This window comes from Schistocerca piceifrons, chromosome 8 (assembly GCF_021461385.2).
Source record: "Schistocerca piceifrons isolate TAMUIC-IGC-003096 chromosome 8, iqSchPice1.1, whole genome shotgun sequence".
NCBI classification, from domain to species: Eukaryota; Metazoa; Arthropoda; class Insecta; order Orthoptera; family Acrididae; genus Schistocerca; species Schistocerca piceifrons.
The window spans coordinates 317,949,618-317,974,605 of NC_060145.1; the positions used below are offsets into that span (position 1 = coordinate 317,949,618).

Consider the following 24,988-nt stretch of genomic DNA (forward strand, 5'->3'; position numbering starts at 1 on the left):
GCATTACTGTGGCTGTCTGGTTAAATGGAAAATCAAGGAAAGAGAAACACACGTTTCTGATATGTATGAGAATTGGATACACTTTCTAATCAACTCCTCATCCTTGTGTCTCTCAATCTTCACCTGCCCCTCTCTTTATCCATCTCCTCCTACTCCCCTTTTCTCTGTCCATCAGCGGTTCTCCCACTTTTTGTGCTTCCTCGCCTCCCTATCTCTCTGTACCTTCTTCTGCCCCTCTCTCTCCCCCCTGTATCTGTCCAACGCCCCCTCGCCCTTTCTCTGTCCATTTTCTCCTGCTCTCCCCCTCAACATTTCCTCCTGCCCCTGTCTCTGACAACTTCTTACTTTCTGTTTTCTACGTCAATGTCCTCCCTCCCTCTGTCCATCTCCAATTACCCCCTCTCTCTGCCAGTGAGCCTTGTTTATTGTTGTTGGAAATTCAGAACTTGTAGTAGTATTCTAAAAATAAGCCAATAAACCATAAATAAAACTCTCCTGTTTGCAAATAACGTTTCCTTATTATGTATTTCGTAGATTTATTCTGTATACAAAAAAATATAGAGCCTATATGCTTCCATAATTTTATTACAGTAGCATGTAGAATTTCGAAGTAAACCAGTCGAGCACCTTTTGAAATTTTTGTAACAGTGTTCTCCTTTATACATGGTATATATATTTAAATATTACATATATTAAATTATATACCCTATGTGAGTCTGAACGTTCATGAGGGTAGTGTGTAAAAATTTGAAGTAACTCAGTCAACAACTTTCTGAGATCTTTGATAATAATGTTTCTCCTTTACGTATTTCTTATTTATTTATATATCATATATATTAAAAATAGGTATATAAAAACACACACAAATTCCGCTGAAATGTTGTGTCAAAATTTCGAAGCAATTGGTGAAGAACTTTCAGAGAATTTAGTGGTACAACAAAACAAGATGAGTTTTTTTTTCAAAAATCGTATCCCCTTTATTATTATATATGTAGTTATGTACCATATGCCGCTCCAGTAGGTATATAAAAACAACGCAATGTTGTGTCAAAATTTCTAAGCAATCGGTGAAGAAATTTTGGAGACTCCATCGCAAGTATTTTCGTTTTCATTTGTACAGATGTCAGGCTACTGTGTCAAGTAAATGCTCAGGGTACATGCAGTCTTTTTTATTGCTAAGTGAGAGACCAGTCAGAAACCAGAAAATAAAGAGTTGTGTGGGAAACATTATTCCAGAATTTCTCTTAGGGTAACAGTTAAAATAGAAAAATATTTAGTAAATAAATGACGTCAGTAATGCTTTTTTGAATTCTAAAATTTATTTATTCTTTTGTAATACATTTTCGTTTAGAATTTTGAGAAATGAAAAGGAAGCTCTTGATATAGAAAAAGGAAAAGTATTTTAAATGTCTAATCTGTAAAGAAAGAAACGTTTATAGCAAAGTAGAGCTTCCTATTTCTGGAGTCTGCCAGCAGTTCGTTCAGCCGGTATGGAAGGAAATGGACGCCCCCCAGCGGTCTTGCAGCAACTGGTCCCCAGCAGCTCCGTCGCCCACCACCGGTTGTACCGGCTCCTGGTTGCTGGCGGCATCTCCGCTAGGGACAGCTTGTACGTCTGCAGGTTCCTGCGCCATCGCGGCCACGACCTGCAGACAAAGCGACAAGTTGCTTTCGAAACTGACGCAACCATCAACTTCTTTTTCAGTCACAATGTCTTAAGAAAAATCTAGATGTGGTCATATGATTTATCGATCTAGAAAAAGCGTTCGAACAATGTACAAAGTGCAAGGCGTACGACATCCTCAGGACAATAAATGTAAGTCAGAAAAAAGAACAGATAATATGTACAACGATCAAAGAGTAAAAATAATAATGCAAGATCAAGAATGAAGTACTTGGATTTTTTTAGGTTTTAAGACAGAGGTACAGACTTCTACCCCTATGGATCAATCTATGAATGGAAAAACCAGTGATGGAAATAAAAGGAATGTTCAGGAATGGGATTAAAATTCAAGATGAAAGCATATCAATGATTTTGGTATTATTAGTGTAAGTGAGAAAGAATTACACGGCGTGTTGAACAGATTGATGTCTTCCCACATGGATATGTACTGTGAGTGAAACCAAGAGAAGCGAAAGTACTGAGAATCAGCAGAAGTGAAACCGATATAAGTTTACATCAAAACTGCAGACTTGGAGGTAGATGAAGTCAAGTAATCTCGCTACCTTGGAAGCACAACAATGCACGATGGAAGATGCAAGGAAAATATAAAAAGCAGGCTAGCACAAGCAAAGAGGGCATTCCTCGACCAAACAAGTCCATCACTATAAACAATCGATCTTAATTTAAGGAAGAAATTTATAAGAATGCATATCTGGAGTAAAGCACTGTACCGAGGTGACTGTGGGAGAAACTGGGAAAGAACAGAATGGAAGTGTCTGAAATGTGGGATTGTAGAAGAATGTTGAAAATTAGTTGGACTGATAAGATGAGAAATGAGGAGACTCTTTGCAGAGTCGGCGAAGAGAGAAAATATAAGGAAAACACTGACAAGAAGTACAGACACGATGACTGGTCATGTGTCAGGGCATAAAGAAATAATTTGCATGGCACTTAGGATGTGTACAGGATAAAAACTGTAGGATAAGACGAAGAATGGTATGTATCCAAGAAATAACTGAAGACATTGCGTTGCTGCATATGCAACTCTGAGATCAAGAGGTTGGCACATAAGAGGATTTCGTGGTGAGCCGAATAAAGCCATTCAGAAACTGATGACACATAATTAGTCTCAGCGCAGTAGGAACTGAAAGAAGTTGGAACCGATCACTCTAAATTTTCTTTGTAGATTGTACCGATCTAAGAAATGAGCTAGTTACACATCTCGTGACTTCGGAAAAGCATTTGACTCAATACCACACCAATGCTTATTAACGAAAGTACGATTTGATGTAATGTCAAATACATTTTGTACAGGGATGGAGGACTTGTTAGGAAGGATGCAGCATGCTATCTTCTATAATTACCCATACGATTACTGCAGGAAAATGTGTCGGGACCACTGCCGTCCATCGTGTGTCAATGATCTAGCAGACAATGTAATGAAGATCTAACACCTCTTACAGAGGATACCGTTATAATAAATTACTCTAAGAAAAAGCTGCACAAATACTCCGTTAATTCCTGCAAGGTTTCAAAGTAGTGCAAAGGATGGATAGCCCCTGTAAATTTCCAAAAATGAAAATGAGTCACAACTGGAATCATTCAACTCATACGTATAACTCGGAGGAGGGAGGCGAGACGGAGGTAACATTTTTGTAGGGATGTGAAATGGAATGATCACCTAGGATCAATTATAGGTAAATTAAGCCATGGACTTGGCTTCATTGGTATGCTACTGGGAAAATGCTATGAGTCTACAAAGGAAATTGCTTATAAAATCCATGAGAGAATCATCCAGGATTGTATTCATCTGTCTGCATCTGTGTTGAGCGTATGAACGAACTACAGTACTGTTGGTCACATATTTGTTTGACAAACGGGAGAGTGTCACTGGTTTGCAGAGAACAGATGTAAATGAACATTTGTCATATCTCGATATACTGCTAGTTATGTAGGGTGTTTAAAAAAGATGATCGTATATACAGGGTGTTACAAAAAGGTACGGCCAAACTTTCCGGAAACATTCCTCACACTCAAAGAAAGAAAATATGTTATGTGGACATGTGTCCGGAAACGCTTACTTTCCATGTTAGAGCTCATTTTATTACTTCTCTTCAAATCACATTAATCATGGAATGGAAACACGCAGCAACAGAACGTACCAGCGTGACTTCAAACACTTTGTTACAGGAAATGTTCAAAATGTTCTCCGTTAGCGAGGATACATGCATCCACCCTCCGTCGCATGGAATTCCTGATGCGCTGATGCAGCCCTGGAGAATGGCGTATTGTATCACAGCCGTCCACAATACGAGCACGAAGAGTCTCTACATTTGGTACCTGGGTTGCGTAGACAGAGCTTTCAAATGCCCCTATAAATGAAAGTCAAGAGGGTTGAGGTCAGGAGAGCGTGGAGGCCATGGAATTGGTCCGCCTCTACCAATCCATCGGTCACCGAATCTGTTGTTGAGAAGCGTACGAACACTTCGACTGAAATGTGCAGGAGCTCCATCGTGCATGAACCACATGTTATGTCGTACTTGTAAAGGCACATGTTCTAGCAGCACAGGTAGTGTATCCCGTATGAAATCATGGTAACGTGCTCCAGTGGGCGTAGGTGGAAGAGCATAGGGCCCAATCAAGACATCACCAACAATGCCTGTCCAAACGTTTACATAAAATGTGTGTTGATGACGTGATTGCACAATTGCGTGCGGATTCTCGTCAGCCCACACATGTTGACTGTGAAAATTTAAAATTTGATACATACTGACGAAACTAAAATGAGCTCTAACATGGAAATTAAGCGTTTCCGGATACATGTCCACATATAACCTTTTCTTTATTTGTGTGTGAGGAATGTTTCCTGAAAGTTTGGCCGTACCTTTTTGTAACACATTGTATATAAACAGGAGATGTTATTTATCAAAACTAGAGAAAAATCGTATATAAATATTAGTATGGGAACAATTGTTTATTGAGATAAGAACTATTTTACATGCGTTGAGAAAGGTCAGTGTAGAGATGTTTAAGCTGCCTTCGTCTTGACGTACTATTCTCATTTCTTCACCTTCGTGTCTTTACTTAGTCTCCTATGGATGCTGTTGTCACAGAAGGCACTTCCAACTCTCTTCTACGCTGAGTCAAGTGCATATCGTTTTGACGTAGTGCTGACCAGAAGGAAATTGGATATTCCTTGCGAAAAATGTAAATAGTGAATTGCCTATTATTTCATGCGGCAAGTAACAATCGTGGTATTTTGGTATGGTTTAGCCACCTGCGTTAATCGACTGACATGTGTAGTGCACGGTGAACTACACGTACAGTGTCATATTACAACCGAAACAAATGTTCAGCAGTGTTATAAAAGACTTGCATATAAAGGGACGATTCGGATTAAGAAATTGGGAGGTCTCGTGCTGTCCACACAAGGTGTGGAGAGGGACGAACGTATCGAGGAGGAGACAATCCAGAAGCAGATCGCGAAGAACTTGAACTGCTGAAGGCATGAACCATGCTCTTGCGAGTTCAGTTCTAACGAGCTGTTACTTTGTCGAAATCACATATAGCGCTGTGGTGTAACAGTAAAGTGCGTGTCTGGAGATCGAGAGGTTGCGAGACCGAATCCCGGCCGGAAATTTTCAGTTTGTTTGATCTATCATTCACCTCTCTGTGATGTAAAGAATTGTGATGAACGACATGTGATTCAGACTCCATATTAAATTGTGCTTTCATTTCCCCGGCTGGATAATTGAATTAGCGACACACAAATCGCCGAAGTCGCGTCTATTGAAAAGACTTGCACGCGGTAACTGAGCCACACGAAATAATAATTACTTACAATGCATTAAAGCCCTCGTGCCAAAACACCACCATCTCAAATTATAGACGTGTTCTAAGAAGGATCGCTGAACATTCTCTGTGTAGAAATTGCACTTTACTAACGAATGAATTGGGATTCACACACAGAGTGGCAATAAATTACAATAATAAACATGTGTGGGCAGATGCAAACTGTCGTGTGGTCATGAAAGAAAGACATAAGCATCGCTTTAGTATCGATGGATGCGTAGGAATTGTCGTTGGCGCACTACAAGGGCCATACATTTCACCGGCCAAATTAACATGTGCTATTTATTATCAACTGTCGAACGGAAAATTACCCGCAACACTGGACATTGTCGGCCTCGCAGAAAGACAAGGAATGTAATTTACGTAGGAGAGGTCACCTACCGATCATCTGTACTACGACAGCGACTAACACAAACGTTGAGTGAGAGATAAATTGTTCGAGCAGCCCCAGTGACATGTGCTTAATCACTCAGATTTCTGCCTATGCGAGTACTTAATGGCAAAGTGTTATTCCATAGTATCGAGTAGGTACATATCTAACAAGTGTGTGTGGGATTACGTAGGCTTTCCCGGCGTAATAAGTCTTGAAAATCTCTTCGGGTTTGCTGCCGGATCCAAAAATCAGCTTGACTCGATATTTCGGCGATCCAACTGTTCGCCATCTTCAGGAAAATGCTGCTTATGCTAATGAGTCCCGCTCAGAACTGACGCCAGGTTGCAAATCGACGTCCTATATAGGCCACCGTTCAGTACACGGCGCATGCGCCGCCCATCACGGTTTCTGCCTTCCAAAACAGGGAGGTGGTGCCGCTCTTAGTGAAATACTGCTGGCAACGATATATCGCAATCAAGGCCGCACCGAAGACCGTTCAGTTTTGATGCAAGATAATACAGGATTTTTGCTAAGAGGGAACCCATTGTCTCTGTTGATTAAATTATCAGTCAACCTAATTTCAATCGCCTCTTTATACACAGTTTCAAAAACCGGAAATGTTGGCAACCACAACAGTTTCCTCAAATTTCATTTTGTGTCCCTCATTTAGGCAGTGTTCTGCTAGCGCCGATTTTTCCGGCTGTTGTAGCCTCGTATGTCGACGATGTTCCACACACCTGTCTTGCACTGTGCGAATAGAACGGCCAACGTAAGCTTTCCCACATTGACATGGAATTTTGTACACCCCGTGTTTCCTAAGCCCCAAATCATCCTTCACAGAGCCACGCAGAGCCCTAATCTTAGAAGGTGGACGGAAAACACTCTTAATGTTAAAATTCCTTAAAATTCGTCCAATCTTAAGCTATAAGCCTCCAGCATAAGGAAGAAAGGCCACAGATCCATGTTCCTCTTCGTACACCTTCGGAGATGGTCCAAACTCCATAGCCCGACGAATCTGCTTCTCGGTGTACCCATTTTCCTTAAAAACAGTCATCAAATGCTCAAGTTCTTGGGTTAAGCTGTCTGCATCGGAAATGACATATGCTCTCCGTACCAAAGTCCTAAGGACGCCACTACGTTGGTGTGGTGGATGACAACTCTTAGGATGCAGATACCAATCTGCGTGTGTCGGCTTTCGGTGAACACTGTGTCCCAAAGTTCCATCTGGTTTTTTATAAATCATTACATCTAGCAACGGAAGCATCCCATCATTTTCAACCTCCATCGCCGACATACGAGGCTACAACAGCCGGAAAAATCGGCGGTAGCAGAACACTGCCTAAATGAGGGACACAAAATGAAATTTGAGGGTACTGTTGTGGTTGCCAACATTTCCTGTTTTTGGAACAGTGTGTATAAAGAGGCGATTGAAATTAGGTTGACTGATAATTTAATCAACAGAGACAATGGGTTTCCTCTTAGCAAAACGTGGAATCCTGTATTATCTCGCATCAAAACTGAACGTTCTTCGGTGCGCCCTTGATTGCGATATATCGTTGCCAGCAGTGTTTCACTAAGGGCGGCGCCACCTCCCTGTTTTGGAAGGCAGAAACCGTGATGGGCGGCGCATGCGCCGTGTACTGAGCGGTGGCCTATATAGGACGTCTATTTGCAACCTGACGTGTTCTCAGCGGGACTCATCAGCATAAGCAGCACTTTCCTGAAGATAGCGAACAGTTGGGTCGCCGAAATATCGAGTCAAGTTGATTTTAGGATCCGGCACCAAACCCGAAGAGACTTTCAAGGTGTGTGTGTGCCATGCATGTAAAAAAAATTGACGGCAGCAAACTGTATTTACATCAGTTGGTGACTCGTTGGGAAAGTGGGATGAGGGATGTATCGCAACCAGTGGTAATCAAAGTAAGCTGCTGCTATAGTGTATCTCAACAATTATTCGAGTCTGGACATATGTTTCTAAAAGTTCTTTTTCAAGATTTGATTAGTACAATTTCCTGTGAGATACATTGTGTAGACAACCTGTATCTGTGAAATCATACGCAGTTTTGGGCCGAATTTATCTATCACAGCACATGAAATACGAATGGTGTTGAGGAAGTCGAATGTGTAGCCGGAAGCCGTAGGTTTTACAATCTCCCCTCAGAAAAGTATGTGTGTTATTTGAAAATATACATCAAAATTACTAATGATGGATGCCGTTCTCAGTTTAAAAGAAACAGTAATATTTTTCGACCTCAAATTAGACGATCAGCTTACTTGTTTACAACCCTTAAAATACTTAAAACGAGAACCTTTAATGCTCTAAATATTCTGATATATCTCAGTAGGTGGACACAGGTGAAGACATGTTATACCTTTTACTGTTTTGTAAAATCTATGTTTGATGCTGGCTCGGCTGAGGGAGTAAGATCTGTGGCTTAACTCTCCCCAAAAAGTTAGACAGCGTCCACCATCGATGTGTTAGGGTATCTACAAATAGCTTCATATTAAGCTTCATGAACAGCATTTTCTTCGACATTAGTGAACCCTGATTTTGCATGCACTGGAAATTCGTTACGATCCAGCATAGTCTTTAGTGTTAATCTCGCTGCTCGCTCTAGAGATGTAAGCGTCTTTCTAAATCATAGATCTGCAAAGATTTCTGTTCGGATCCGGGAAAACTAGCACAACTGAAGTCTAGATAAGACGGACATGCATGTGCTAGAGATTCGCGAAGAGACCCCTGAAAATATTTCTAAAAAAATATTCACAAAAGAACCTAAAAAGTTTGTGAAGAAGGAATTGTACCTACACAGTGTGTCTTCAGAAATACTGCCGGTACGCATGACGTTTGTTTTGCATTCAGGTCTTATACTAGATGTGTGGACATGTATAGTGAGGTCTAAACCTTTTTATTATCAGAAGGCCTTTGATAGAGTACAACAATACGAGGTGATTGAGATGCTAAGATGCAGTGGGATAGATGATACACCAATATCGGCTGACACCTTAAATAGTCCTCAGTCAACGGAAGTACTGAGAGTTACAGGCTAGAACTGAACATAAATAAAATAAAAGTAATGGTCGTCGCCAAAAAAATTTACCAAGCTGTCATCTAAATGTTAATGGTAAACTTACTGCAAGAGTAAACAAAAATGGTATATCTGGGGACTAACATTAACAACGAATGGGATAACTCACAAAGAATTTATGTCCGTATTAAAGAAGTCCGACTCAGGAACTTTCTCAAACAAGCAGAAATGATGTAGCTATGAAGGTTATCAAAATCCGGAATGGACCAGCACTAGAAGACGAAAAATAATACGTTTCTGAGTTTTGAGAAGTGCTCAGTTTCACGTTTCTAGACATTTTGGAACAAGCTGACAATTTCTGCACCACCCAGAACACTTGATGTTACTTTCACATCTGTCGACGACTCTACATCCAAGCTGTCACGTTGCGTCTTCACTACTAAGAAAACCTCAATTCGGACCCAGATTTCATTTGAGACACCCCAAATGACCACACCTTGATAAGTGTTGGTGCAGTACCGAGCCATAGGCTACCGCCTACGTGAAGAGAAGATGGAAACGCAGTCGCACTTACCACGAGAGCCAGACAGAGGAGCAGGAGAGACTTGGTGGAGGCTGCCATGACGACTGATGCAGCTCTGGCGTCTCCTCGTCCCTTATATACATCATGCGCTGGCGACGGCTGCGTGCCCCGCGCAGCAGAAGAGAGCTGCAAATGTCGCGTGAGGCCTGCTGTTGCAGCTGTCTGCATCGGACAACAACACATTTTGTTAAGATACCGGAAATGTGTATTGCGCAGGACAAAGAAATGCCAGCTGAGGTCGCTAACAAACATCTGTGTAGTTGTGTTCGACTCGGAGATGAGTCGATTCGACTCTTGGTGATGGATGAAATTGTCACTGCCAGTATTCGTCAGACAAGTGGGGTAGAGATGGTGAAGTAAATTTCTGTTCACTAAACCTCTCTGTTGTGCTACTCATGTACAGGTTATGGTCCTGAGACATAATGAGTCTCACCTTTATCTATGACAATGGTATAGACTGAAGCAATGGATTAAAATTTATACCAGCGTTAGGTATCCTGCTAACTAGGTGGAGGCTCTATCCATTGCGCCACCCTGACACTCTGGCTACCACAGCTTCGCGGACTGCATTACTGCCTCTCGCATTCCAAATTCCAATTAGTGCCCCAGGCCTTTAAGAGCACCCTTCTAAACTCAGTGTTGCTGAATCTCTCTGATATCGCAATAGCACCTTACCATAGGTGATATGTTAATCATTTAGTCGATGTTCCTGATTTAGAACTTATGTCTCGTAACAAGGAGGCCCAGGCTCGAATCCTGGTGCTGGTTTAAATATTAATTCTTTGCTTCAGCCTACATCATTATCGTAGAGAAAGGTGAGACTCAGTATATCTCTGGAACATTAGCTGTATACGATTAATACACTATGTAGTCGAAAGTATCCGCAAATCCCCAAAAACTTACGTTTCATATTACGTGCATTGTGCTGCCAACTACTGTCAGTTACTCAATGTCAGCGACCTCAGTAGTCATCAGACATCGTGAGAGAGCAGAAAAGGTCGCTCCGCGGAACTCACGGACTTCGAACGTGATCAGATGATTGGGTGTCAATCGCGTCATACGTCTGTACGCGAGATTTTCATCCTCCTAAACATCCTTACGTCCACTGTTTCTGATGTGATAGTGAACTGGAAACGTGAAGGGACATGTATAGCAAAGTCTGTTGATTGACAGAGACCGCCGAACATCTACCCAGACCATCACACAGGAATTCCATACTGAATCAGGATCCACTGCAAGTACTATGACAGTTAGGCGGGATGTAAGAAAACTTGGATTTCACGGTCGAGCGGCTGCTCATAAGCCACACACAACGCCGATAAATTCCAAACGACGTCTCGCTTGGTGTAAGGATCGTAAACATTGGACGCTTATACAGTGGAAAAACGTTGTGTTGAGTGACGAATCACGGTACACAATAAGTTGATCCGGTGGCAGGTTGTGGGTATGGCGAATGCCCGGTGAACGTCACCTGCCAGCGTGTGTAGTGCCAACAGTAAAATTCGGAGGCGGTGGTCGGGTTTTTCATGGAGAGGGCTAGCACCCCTTGTTGTTTTGCGTGGCAGTAACACAGCACAGGTCTACATTGATGTTTTAAGCAACTTCTTGCTTTCCTCTGTTGAAGAGCATTTCGGGGATGGCGATTGCAGCTTTCAACACGTTCGAGCACCTGTTCATTATGCACGGCCTGTGTTGGAGTGGTTACACGACAATAACATCCCTTTGATGGACTGGCCTGCATAGAGACCTGACCTGAATCCTATAGAACACCTTTGGGAAGTTTTGAAATGCCGACTTCCTGCCAGACCTCTTCTCAGTGAAGCACTCCGTGAAGAAAAGTCTGCCATTCCCCAAGAACTCTTCCAGCACCTGATTGAAAGTATGTCTGCTATAGTGGAAGCTAAGGGTGTGCCAACACCATACTGAGTTCCAGCATTAGCGATGGAGGGCGCCTCGAACTTGTAAGTCATTTTCAGCCAGGTGTCCGGATGGTTTTGATCACATAGTGTATATCACGTATGTCTGAGGTACAGATAGGATTGGCACCACTTGCTAGGGTACTATTCCAATATTAGAGAGCCTCTGCAATACTGGTGCGAGTTTAGAAGCGGAGTAGCAATAACATAAGGCGTGAATTCCAATTTGTATTGGGGCGGGGAACATAGTGTGTTATTCTGCACAGCTGTCATATACGGAGAAACAGTGAGGCGCAACTGTGAGCGCGTCTCCTAAGTAAGCAGGAAACTTAGGTTTTGTTGTTAGTACAAATATTAATTCCTTCCTTCATCCTACAGCATTTTCCCTGTTGTGTCTCATAAGTGAGGGCATGTGACGTTGTGGATGGTAATATATCCGCCTAATGGGGATGTTAAGCCCAGCGGTTCGTTTAGTGGCACTGGAGAGGATTAGGCTCTGTGTTGCTATGGTTTCACCCTGTCCTGTCTCTGGTAGTCATCATACAACACAAACATGCCCGCATTTATTACAGTCAACTACACTCTAGAAATATACACCCGACACAACTCTCACATATCCGCAATGAAAGGGCACAGTGTGCGTTAAGGTTGACCACCTTTTCCGACAGACAGATGAACCCACTCTGTGAGGGTCAAATGGTTCAAATGGCTCTGAGCGCTATGGGACTTAACATCTGTGGTCATCAGTCCCCTAGAACTTAGAACTATTTAAACCTAACTGTGGTATCACCGCCAGACACCACACTTGCTAGGTGGTAGCCTTTAAATCGGCCGCGGTCCATTAGTATACGTCGGACCCGCCTGTCGCCACTGTCAGTGATTGCAGACCGAGCGCCGCCACACTGCAGGTCTAGAGAGACTTCCTAGCACTCGCCCCAGTTGTACAGCCGACTTTGCTAGAGATGGTTCAATGACAAATTACGCTCTCATTTGCCGAGACAATAGTTAGCATAGCCTTCAGCTACGTCATTTGCTACGACCTAGCAAGGCGCCATTATCATTTGCTATTTATCTTGTGATGCATGTACCGTCAGACCGATGTTCACCAATTATGGATTAAAGTTAAGTATTCCAACAGCTACGTATTATTTTCACTAGACTCAACTCCTTTAACTGTTCCAGACCTCGGGCGCTGATAACCACGCAGTTGAGCGCCCCACAAACCAAACATCATCATCATCATCACCTGTTCCAGACCTCACGCCACCCTGCGTGAGCTCAAACGCGTGCCTTTCGGCTACCGGTCATAGTGGCTTGGCTGTCTTGCCAAGTCACAACACTAACTAACCTAAGGACATCACACACATCCATGCCCGAGGCAAGTTTCGAACCTGCGACCGTAGCAGTCGCGCCGTTCCGGACTGAGCGCCTAGAACCGCTAGACCACCGCGGCCGGCCCACTTCGTGAGGATATCCCAGTCAATAATGCCATACGATGTCTACATTTTCACCGACTGACATACTTTGGTGATTGTGTTAGGTCACTAGATCATGCAAAAGTGGCTGATCTGTGATAAAAATAGCGGTGTATTGATCTATTCCCATCCCCTCAGGAGTCACTGATCTTGCCGTGGTGGAGTGGCTTGCGTGCCACAAGGATGCAGTAGTCATGCAGCAGATGCAACTACAACGGATCTGGTCGTTAAACATGAACCAAAAAGGAAAATGATGGTGGTAACATGTTGCTTTAAACCTTTTGGAGGTAAAATAGACCCCGATTCGATTATCCTGGTGGGGACTATTCTCGAGGACGTCATCAGCACGAAAGATAAAACTGGCATTCAGCATTCAGGAAAGAGCGTTGGAGGTTAGACCCCAATAACAGGTCTGGTAAGTTAGAAAACTTAGGAGGGAGATGGATACGTTAACAATTAATGAAATTTGATGACGGGATGAAAAGGACTTCTCGTCAGACGAGTACACAGGTCAACTGGCGTACGATTAAACTTTGCATAAAACTATATTCTGTTTGCATGTAGTTTTAATTATTTCCTCTAAAGTGGGTGAAACTATTCACGTCTATGTCATTATTTACATGGGTATTCTACATATCAGAGGGCAGAGGGCTCATCGAAACACCTTCACTATAATCTCCCATTACTCGTTCTCGAGCAGCGTGCGGAAAAAGACGAACATCTGTATCTTTCCCACCTTCACTATAATCTCCCATTATTCGCCCTCGAGCAGCGTGCGGAGTTCTGATTTTTCTTATTTTATTATAATGATTTTTTCTCCCTACGTAGGTCGGTGTTAAGAAAATGTCTTCGCATTCGGAGGAGAAAGTTGGTGATTTCGTGTGAAGATCCCGCCGCAGCTAGAAACGTAGTTTTTTTTAATGATGTATATCCCAAATCCTGTATCAGGACAGTGACATCTCTCGGCGATTTCTCGACAGAAGAAAACGTGATGCTCTTCTTTGAACTTTATCTGCGTGCTCCGCTAACCTCGGCGTTGAAAGCTTTGTGAAAACCTTAAAATAAGGAATAAATTAGAAATCCCTTGTCGATAGCACTCAACACTTTGTGTGCGTAAAGAACTAGTTGTGTTTCACAAGGACTATGCTAAATCCGTGTTGACTGATCGTTAATAGGTCGTTCGAGGTAATTCATATGTTCGAACACAGTATATGTTCCAAAATCTCGCTGCATATCGCTGTTAATTATATAGGTCTGTTATTTACTGCATCACTCCTATTGCCTCTTTTGAATGCTGGTGTGACCCATACAATTTTCCAATCGTTGGGTATGGCTCTTTCGTAGACTGGTTGGCTGTATATGACTGGTAAGGATGAAGCTATTGCATCAGCGTACTCTGATAGCAGCCTAATTGGTATATAGTCTGGACCGGAAGACTTGCTTTTATTAAGTGATTTAAGTGGTTACACTACTCTGACGATATCTACTTCTAACTCACTGATGTTGGCAACTGTTCTTGATTCGAATACGACAGTGTAGTGTGGTTTTATTGGGCTATGTCAGCAAATGGCTATCGAGAGTGCCTTTGCTAACAGCACGATATCACAGGCAGCCTCTCCTGAGCTTTTGACCATATCGATTGGACCCTAGACGACTGGAAAACCGTGAGCTAGTGGGATGAATACCAATTTTAGTTGATAAGAGCTGATGGCACTGTTCGAGTTGTGGCACAGACCCCACAAAGCCATGGACCTAAGTTGTCAACGAGGCACTGTGCAAGCTGCTGGTGGCTCCATAGTGCTGCAAGCTGCGGTTACATGGGTCAATGACGGTAAATGGTTATATTCGGCTTCTTGGATGCCATCTGCAGTCATCCATTTATCTGATGTTCCGAAACAACAATGGAAATTTTATGGATGATAATGCTCCAGGTCACTGGGCCGCAAATGGTTAGAAGAACATTTTGGACAATTCAAGGGAATGATTTCACCCCCTCCCCAGATCGCCCGACACGAATCCCATCAATCATTTGTGGTACATAATCGAGAGTCCAGTTCGTGTTCAAAATTCGGGACCAGCAACACTTTGGCAATTATGGACGGCTATAGAGGCAGCATGGCTCAGAACTTCAGCAGGAGTCTTCCAGTGAATTATTGAGTCCATACCACATCGAGTTTCTGCACTACAGGGGCAGAAGACGGTCCGACACGACATTAGTTGGTATCCCATGACGTTTGTCATCTTAGTGCATGTGGAAGAGTTGCCATTTTACACAGAAGAGAATGGGTAACGTCCTAAGATTATTACTATGCAGGAAAAAATCCTCATTGCTCTCTTCTAGAAAAATCCTTATACAGGGTTAGACAAGTGGTGTGTCCTGCCTTGCTTGACTTCCAGTACCGGGAAGGCAGGCTCTGACAATGCTTACGATGCTCCCTGATCATCGATGTCTGGCCATTGATTTATCAGTTTTAACCAAATTAGACGTGTTTTTGATAAACAATACCACTGCGGTACTTAATTTGGTCGTTTATTGCGGCTTGCTGCAAGTGGATACAAAAATCGAACCACAGTTGGGTTTTGGCACTGAAAACATTATTTAATATTTTTGACGAATAACACAGGAAACTTAAATGCAGAAATAACAATGAGGCACTTCATTTGAAGTCAGTTGTGGCACACGATTCTGTAGACGTGCCGCCGCCAGCGCTGCCTACTGGAGACGCCAGCAGCCAGGAGACGATGAAGACTGTAGTGAGCACCACACCTTCCATGCAGACTTGCAGCACCTCACGATAAGCCCCCGCACGTTTATCTTATGATTGAGCTACTGGCAGAAACAACTGTCATACAAACTAAGTTAGTCAAATTACCAGTTTCGTCTGTTACAGTTATTTCTAAGTCGATGTATAGTATCAAAAATTAGAATATATGGCATTTCACATTAAAAATGTTGTATACAAGTCGACTAGTGAAAAATTACCATAGCAATCTCTTAAAGGTACTGTCAATCTTTTTTTGAGATCAGATGGCTTACCACTTAATTGAAAAAGACACTCATTTGTATTAATAAAAAATTATTAAATGAATAAAACTTATTAGGATCCAAAGATAATAGCTGCTGAGAAGAAATCGAAAAATAAGCATGGCAAGAACTTACTTAACTCTATTTGATGTGTAATAATAGGCCCAAGTGGATAGGGAAACAATGGTAATGATTTACTATTACATTCTAGCAATTTATCGAAAATAATGACAAAATTTTATCATTCAATGAATGTCAAGGTAATTCAGCTGTCGCATTCGATGATTTGATTCTCAAAAGTGAGGATGTAGTTAGAGAATATTATACTAGAGGAAGACACAAGAAATGGTTTGTTTCTATTTAGCCCAGACATACTCAAAGATACCAAAACAATTTGTAAGAGGTAAAATAAATTTTTAAAATAATTTTAGAAAAGACAATACGAATTTAAATCTTATTTATCTTGAATTGGTCGGTGGCGATTTAAAATTTGATGATTTTGAAAGAAACGTATCGTAAATGCAAGAATGAAGGTAAATTAACTATTGCTATAACAGATATGACAGAAAAATTAATAATGATAAGCACAGATATAAGATTAAAAATTTATTAAAAACATAAACACAAAGCTAATCGTTAAACATAATCGTCAAGCATAACAATAAACCCTGAACGCCAAATATGAAACATAAGCATTGAATATAAAATGCTGAATGTTACTTGCAAAACGTTGAATGTTAAAATTAAATCATTCATGCTTTTTATCCTTACTAAATGTCTGCAAAATACAATTGCACAAAACAGCAGAGTACACATAATGAGTACAGCCCAGAGATTATTAAAAAGGCTAATAGAAATAGAAAGTTAAAGCAGCAACTAAAAGAGGGATTAAAAAAATGGAGAAACAACCAAGATGAGAATCTGAAAAATGTAAGAAAAATGTCAGCCAGTTATTGAAGCAATCGAAAAAGTTAAAGACAGTACTGAAGGTAACGGCGATCATCTCTGAAAGCAATAAAACAGAACAGAAAACTCACAAAGCTGATGGTTTGGCTATAAATATTTTGAAGAATTTAATGACATACATGCAATTAAGCAGTGTAAAGTGATGAATGACACTGTACGTTAACCAAGTTAGAAATACAATATTAATTGAAGAACTACAAAGAAGAGAATATTAATAAAAACAAGAAAACAACTAAAAAATAAACATAAGTGAAAGAATGCTAGAATATCTTAACCACAGTGAAGACAAGGTTTTTGGGTCTAGACCTGTTGGTACATTTAAATTTGTTGGTAAATTACCAATAAAATTCGATCCAGATAAATTAACTATTTGTGAAAGGTCTCATCATGGAACAGATTAATAAATCTTTTAACTAAAATACAAATTATTATAGATTATATGAATACAAGAGTTACAGTTTCTGATTTATTAAATAAGTTGTATATTTTGTACTATTCAAGAGCAATATATTCTGATAATAATCTGACTAAAATAAAATAAAGTGCATGTAATAAATATAAATATTAAATAAAAGAAACTGTCGCTGATTTTCTGCCAGCATTGAGGCAAAGAAATGCAGATGATTCACTGCAGAGTGTGGATGAGAAAAGAGCTGGAACTGAATTAAAAAAAAACATACAGGAAGTCCAGTGGATTATATTATAGATAAGAGATGTAATTGATGTATTAGCAGTTATTCATGGAGAAGAATTTGATGGAAATAAAAATTATCACAGTGAAAAAGTTGGAATAACACACATCTTAACCAATAAATTTAGTTACGTCATTATCAACAATCCAAAACCAATAGTTTATCTGAAACTATATTTGAATAATTTGCCACACACGTTTTGGAAAACAGAAAAATATGGAAAAGGATTAGTTAATACTTTAGTTAACAAATAACCATTTGAAATGCACCTCCCTGGTTGTAATTATTGAGGGTCGGGAACAAAATTAGAAGGGAGATTAGCCAGAGGCAATCAAGGAATAGATTCACTAAATGAAGCTTTTAAAAATCATGATTTTTTCCATACAGCGATCATAAAGATATAGAAAAAGACACAAAGCAGACAAACATAGGGTATATAGACTATCTAACAAAAAAGAAAGAAGGTTGCAGATTAACAAAACGTGGAGGATGATTTCTTCCATTTATTTTGATGGCATTGCCATATTTAGCTGCTACCAGTAGGGTACTCGGTACCTTAGCAGAAACAGTAATAGATGATAATCAAAAAGAACACGAATTTGAAGAACAAAATGACATGATTTAGCAGTACAGAAGAAAGCTGACACTGGAGCAAAAAACACTAAAAAAAATTCTTTCATGGTGTCTTTATGATTGATGAATTACCTAATCATCCTAGACAGTATGAATCTGGGATACTTAAGTTAGATGTTTCTGGTAAAGATGATACTTACAAGATGTATCATAAGAATAATGATAAAAAATTGGTGTTTGTTTTATTTGAAGGAAATAATCCCAAAGAGTTGGTTAAAGGTCCTGGCTGAAGTGAGCTGTCTTATAATGGTCAACGAATTCACAATTTTAATGAAGTAATAATATGTGGTCATTTGTGTCTATTTCTGAGAAAACTATTGACCTATAATTTATAAGTTTAATAAAATTTTTAATATAGTGAATGGGCGTTTTCGAAAATAAGGTGCAACCTAAAGGTCACCAAATAAATTTGTGAGCATTAGAAAACATGATACCTGCTTTAGAATCATGTAGATAAAAAACAGTAACATTCAATTCAAAAATAGAAAATATGATTCAACAATTTCAGAAAGAATTAAATAAAATTTTTCAAAATCACCAAGGCCTGTTTTAGTTTTAAAGGAAGAATTTGTAAAATCCAATAAGTTAATATGATACTGTTATTAAACAATATTTACAAAATCAATTAAAAGATATTTCCACAAATGCTGATTATATGACTATTCAAATACAATTTAATTATTATATTATTAAACAACAATTTGCATTAAATAACCTGCAACTAAATAATTACTTAACAAAAATAGAAATAGAAGTAACAAATTTACTTACATATATTAAATCAACATGCCAAAAAATTCATGATAAACAAAATATCAAATTTTCATTTATTATAGGAGAGGGACAAAAATTTTTAATTTGATTATGATTATGTTGCAGGTGTTGTTGGTCAAAATGTAAATAAAAATCAATCTTGACACAATTTTGATATTACATTACCTTTTTTATGAACTTTACAATGTGACTGGTGACACTGTATCATTAGAAATCGGTTTTGTATCCACCTTTCTACAATAATATTAAATGATTCTGTTAAAATTATGCCAGTAGATGTAAAGATAATTACATTTGATGAAGTAATTTGCTTTTCAAGATAATTATAATTAGAGAACTATAGTCTTAAAATTAGTCAATGAATGCAGTAATACAAGTATTTGACAATAAAAATGAAGTCACAGAAGTTAATGTATTTGTATCTATTGATGAGTCTAAATACATAGATGGCAATAGTTAGAATTACTGAAATTAAAGGAATTTTTAGAAGGCTATACAGCTAATTGGTCAAAATAAATTTTCGTAACTGAAAGCAATATTTATTCTAATCTAATCACATATAAATTAAAGGTTTTAGGTGAAGATAAAATAAAGGATATTTTTATGAAGAACTACAAAAGCAAATTATCATGTCATATATCTTGCTCAGAAGATGTTAAGAAGGGGAGGAGATGATGTATATGTTAAATCGTTAGAACTAGATAATTCAAAATACAGTTGGATGCATACAAATATAATTATTATATAAAATTTTTGTTTGTCTAAATGGAAATTGTTATTGCTAATTTCACTGTCTTTGGTAGCATGTGTAATGCCAACTACGTTAGTTGTTTTATCAGAGAAGATAGAGTACATTTCGATATTAAAATTAAATTTAATAAGAATGATCAAATGTCAGAAATATTTAGGAATTTTAAATTCGAGCAGTTTGGATCAGACGGATTTAGTGAGTTTTGTGTGTTAGATGTAAAAAAAATCGTTATGAACATTATAGAAAAATAATTATTAAAAAATTAATTGGCTCCTCACTTTTATTGAAATAATTGCGACAACTAACAACTTTCAATCTTTCTTTCATTAAGCAAATTATGATCATAATAAAGTTGTAACACTGCTTCATAAATTGGATGTCTACTGTTAATAGTATTGATTTGTTTTTGAAGAATTTTACTATGTGTTTGAACAACATAATAATTAGAAATAATATTGTTATCAAATAATTATAAAAGAAAAAATGTTGATCTTAATACTGCATTTTGTGTTAATGGAAGAACATTTTGTGTAATTTAATTTAAAGCCACTCTCAAAAACTCCATATGTCTATTATGACTACTGATTAAATTTTTTAGTTCTTTATTTCATTTTGATAATTTTCTATTTCTTTTTCCAATTTTATAAATTATCATGTTTAAGAACAGAAGGTGAAGCTGCTTCACAAGCCCAATAAAGGAAATATTCAGACTAGGCATTTTGGAACTCACACTAAAGAAAAAAACGCAGGCACGTTGATAATTTTTAAGGGATGTAATTTTTTAGATTCTGGAGTTTTATCACTATTAAAACGCGTATAATTTTACAACAATTTTTAACATAAGGTTATATAACACTATGGGGACATTCATATCCTAAAATATTGGCAGTCCATTTCACATAAAGATCAAGGATTATTTCTTCATCAATAATCGTTAAAACTTGTTTATTATTAAATTTAAAGAAGTTGTTAGCATGGTTTAAATACGCTTTCACTTGTTATAAAAAATTTTATAATATATATTTATTCCTTCATTTTCATTTTTCAAGTTTTAGGGATTTTTAAACATAAATGGAGAATGCAATTAAAGTTATTTGTCCTTTGTGCAGCAAGAAAAAAAATTAATAAAGAAATACAAATAGCAAAAAAGAATCTATCATCAAATACAATTATTTATTAGTTGCATCATAAAGAAGCAAAGTGAATATAAAAATTATTTATTGTACAAATACAAGCTTTTTAAAAAGGGAGTAAAAAGTATATTTGTTGGTAGAAAGAGCTAAATTTGTTCAAAATTATTTTTTGTATTTATGATCCTCCAAAAAAGGAATAATATTTTAAAAATTGTTGTAACACTAACCACTGTAAAGAGTGCCTAATATCAAAAATATATATCAAAATATTCTGAAAAATATCTAGTTTCTAGGAAGATTTGTTAAAGAATTAGTTGGAGTACATAAAAAAAACTTACCATTAGAAAACTTTAAATGTGCTAAGATTTAATTATTTCTTTAATTGTTTATATTTAATTCTTTTATTTTATAATATCTATGTGGTACAGTATCTGTCCTGGTTTCTAATATAAATCTATTATCATGGTAGACACTTAAAGCAATTTTTCAGCATTCAATAATTAGCATTTCTAAGATGTAATCAAATTCATTTTTCTATGTTGTTTTATTTTATTGTCTAAAATCTTTTTAATAATCATTGAAAGTTATTTCACAGTTACTACAAATTTTTAACGCCTTCAGATTTCTTATATTATATTTTTTCTCACATCTATAATCATACATTATGGATTTTAAACTGACATGGTGTACCACGATTTTTCCAAAATTTTTATCTCCCACTTTTACTAAAACTTTTTTGTTTATTAGTGGTAATCCATAAATATTGTCTTCTGAACAATCACTTATATATAATTCGTACAGCATCGATTTCATAACGTTAGAATAATCTTAGGTTCTTGATTTGTATGTAAATGAATCTGTGTCCTTGTAATATAAATTAGCATGTCCTCTATATTATGCTTTCACAACATTACTATGAAAAACTTACATTTTTTAATTTTAGAAATATGTAAAATAATCACCCTAATATAAACAGGTTTATCGAATCATAACTGTTTTTTTTCATATACATTTCTATTAATTTTTCTGAAAACATCGTCATGTACATAGTTTGGTTTTGGAACATACTGCACGCATGTTTTGGGATTTGATTTTGTTTTAATATTTTGTCTATTTTTTGACCATCGTTTTACAAAAACAGAATTATTTATTTTAATCTATAAAAACATTTTTCAAAATCTTTAGTCACCTTTATTCTCAGTTCTGTAGTAAAATCGAGTCACTTTTTTAAGTTGTTCAAAACTTAATATCCCATGGATTTTTATAGATTTTAATGCATGATTTATGCTCTGTTTAAAATATAGCTATGATTTACCACATATTTTTATCGATTATTTGATGTTATTAATTTTTGTCCTCCTACTGGCGTTAAAAGCAAATCTTTGTATAAATTAAGTAGTTTTGTGTGATTCGAAATCGACTTTTAAAATTGTTTTTTTAGAAATTAAAATTTTTTGTGTCTAACCACTGGAATCCTTTAAATGCTTAAAATTGAGACACACAACCGAACCACATAAAATATTAGTATCTAAATAAGCTGCATAACTTGAATTTTACTTCAGGAATAAAATTTTTTGAGTCTTTATAATATCTGCTTTTGCATATATTTTAATGCTGTGAGAAATACCTCCACTATCAAATCTTTTTCAGGCATTGAAACCATGTCATAGTCGTTTAATAATTCTAGTTCAATTACAGTACTTTTAACATAGTGTCACAAGATAAACCCAGAGTAGTATAATACCAAGAAGGAGGGAGTTTAGAAAACTTAATACATGTATCTCTGAAATTTTCTTAAGAATCTCCCAATATCAAAACATGAGGTTCATTATATAATTTTGTGCAGTATTCCAAATTTTTCATTCTAAATGTTTCCCAAACAAATTTTCATATTACATATTGGATTTATTAAGTCATGATTAGAAAAAATCCTTTTATGTAACTTTATTTACTTTGATTTTTCTTCAGTTTCTATATATACCTATGAATAGAGTCTTCTTGTAAAGATTAAATCGAATTTTTTGAATTTGAAATATTTTGTTGTTCCTCTAAATTGTGCTTATTCCAAAACAGAAGATAATTAATAAATATTTAATGGGATACATGTGAAAGCATTCAAAAAACTTAATTTTAATTGGTCTTAAACTAATTTAGTAAATGAAATGCTGCTCGTGGTCTCGCAGTAGCGTTCTTCTTTCCCGAGCACAGGGTCCTGGTTTCGACTCCTGGTGGGTTCAGGGATTTTTCCTGCCTCATGATGACTGGATGACTGGATGTTGTTTCATCTTCATCATCATCATTCATCCCCATTATTGTTGGAGGAAGGCAATGGATAACCACCTCCACTAGAACCTTGCCTAGTAAAGCGGTGTGGGTCTCCCACATCATTCCCCTATGCTCTGTAAAGAAGCATCGGACTTCATTATAATTGTTCAATATTCAGAAGAACACTTGAATTATGAATATAACCTTGGAGAAAAGAAGAATTTTTATAAATAATATTACAAACTTTACTGGCAGCCCCTTGAAATATTTCTGTTAAATGATAATGATCGCTTACCTTTTTTCCTCCATCAGTAAATTTCCCTTGAAACATAAAACATTTTTCAAATATATTAAAATTTATATAATGTTCTTTAGGCATTATTATTGTAACATTTTTATCACATAACACTTCGAATTCACTAGACTCTCATTTCACCATTTCTACAAATTTTTGGGAGTGTCTTTAACTCACATTCCACAGGTGGTATACGATCACCATTAGAAACTTTTATATAGTAACTTAAAGGAATTGTAAATGCTATATCTATCAGTATAAGATTGATCAAGATTTTGCTTGATAAGTGCTAGTATATTTTAATAAACATTCGATATTGGCATAAATTACTAAAGCACTTTTACATTATTATTATAATTTTTAAATCTATTTTGTTCTCCTTTTTTGGCATAATTATTTTACTTCTTTTTGTTTCTTACTATCGTTTTTTCTTAATATTTAATTGATTGTCATCTAGTTAATCTAGATATGTCTTTTATCCTAAAATATGGAGAATTAATTTCATATTTAATTAAAAGAAGATTAAAATGCTTTTCTGGTTTGTTTTTTCTATGGGAAAGAGGATATATTTAAGGTTTTTCCCCCTCATGTGCATGAACATTTATGGGAATATTTCATTTTTTCCTCATATTTTTCAGTGTCTGTTAATTCTATAAGAAAATAATTTTTTGGTTCTTCAAGAATTTCATCTACTGCTTGACTGATATTCTTTGTAAAAATGCCCACTGTTTACTGTCTATGAGTCATAGTAAAACCAAGTGCAGCTAAGTACTGTGTATATTTGTGTATATAGTTTGTAATGTAAATTGTACGAATAAATTTGATGTGGATACCACAAGGCAGTGCACTGTAAATACCTAAAACATAACAAACTTCCAGTTTCACAAATGTTTCATCACCAATTACTAAATTTCCATCATTTTCGGCTGCAGCATCAGCACAGCATCTAGCTACACATGGTCTACAGCATAATGTTCTTATAACGCCTCCATCTGATGACACGCCCTCAATATCTTGAAAACAAGTGTATGGGAGTATGAATTGTACTTAAAATTTAAAAAAACACTGGATGCATACTTATTACCAGATAAGTCATCTAATTAATTCTTATTTAATAAGTTTAGGATATCCAATTAAATTTCTTGTTTTCAAATATTTCGAAGTTAATTTAAGCTTTTATTCTCAAATTCATTATTAATACCATTATCCTAATTATTTTCAATCAAATGAATTAACTGTTATTAAGTTCAGGATAAATTTTTGAATTTTTTATTCATCTATATTTAAAGTTGTTTTACAGTTTTATATTCCAGATCATTTGTATTATAATTAATAACAATTTGATTAATTTCTTTTTTATTTAATTGTGATAACCTTTGAGCTTATTTTTTCTATAATAATTATGCAAATTTTGTAATCTGAGCATTTCTATTTCGTATTTACAAAGAAAAATTTTTGTATCTTTTAAGTAAAAATTTATTTTAGATTTTCTAGAAAAATAAATATTGTTATGAAATTCAAATGAAAATTATTTCATATAAAAATATAAGTAATTAATTCAAT

General features: G+C 36.9%; 1 protein-coding gene across 1 annotated transcript; it reads right to left on the bottom strand.

The window, feature by feature from the left end:
- Positions 1 to 1,297: 1,297 nt before the first annotated feature.
- On the bottom strand, positions 1,298 to 23,439 carry LOC124712315. The gene is made up of 3 exons (XM_047242608.1): positions 23,426 to 23,439; positions 9,492 to 9,662; positions 1,298 to 1,646 (listed from the first exon to the last, which is right to left on the bottom strand). The coding sequence occupies exons 1-3, from the start codon at positions 23,437 to 23,439 to the stop codon at positions 1,454 to 1,456; spliced, it is 378 nt and encodes a 125-aa protein (XP_047098564.1). The 3' UTR covers positions 1,298 to 1,453.
- Between the last annotated feature and the right edge of the window lie 1,549 nt (positions 23,440 to 24,988).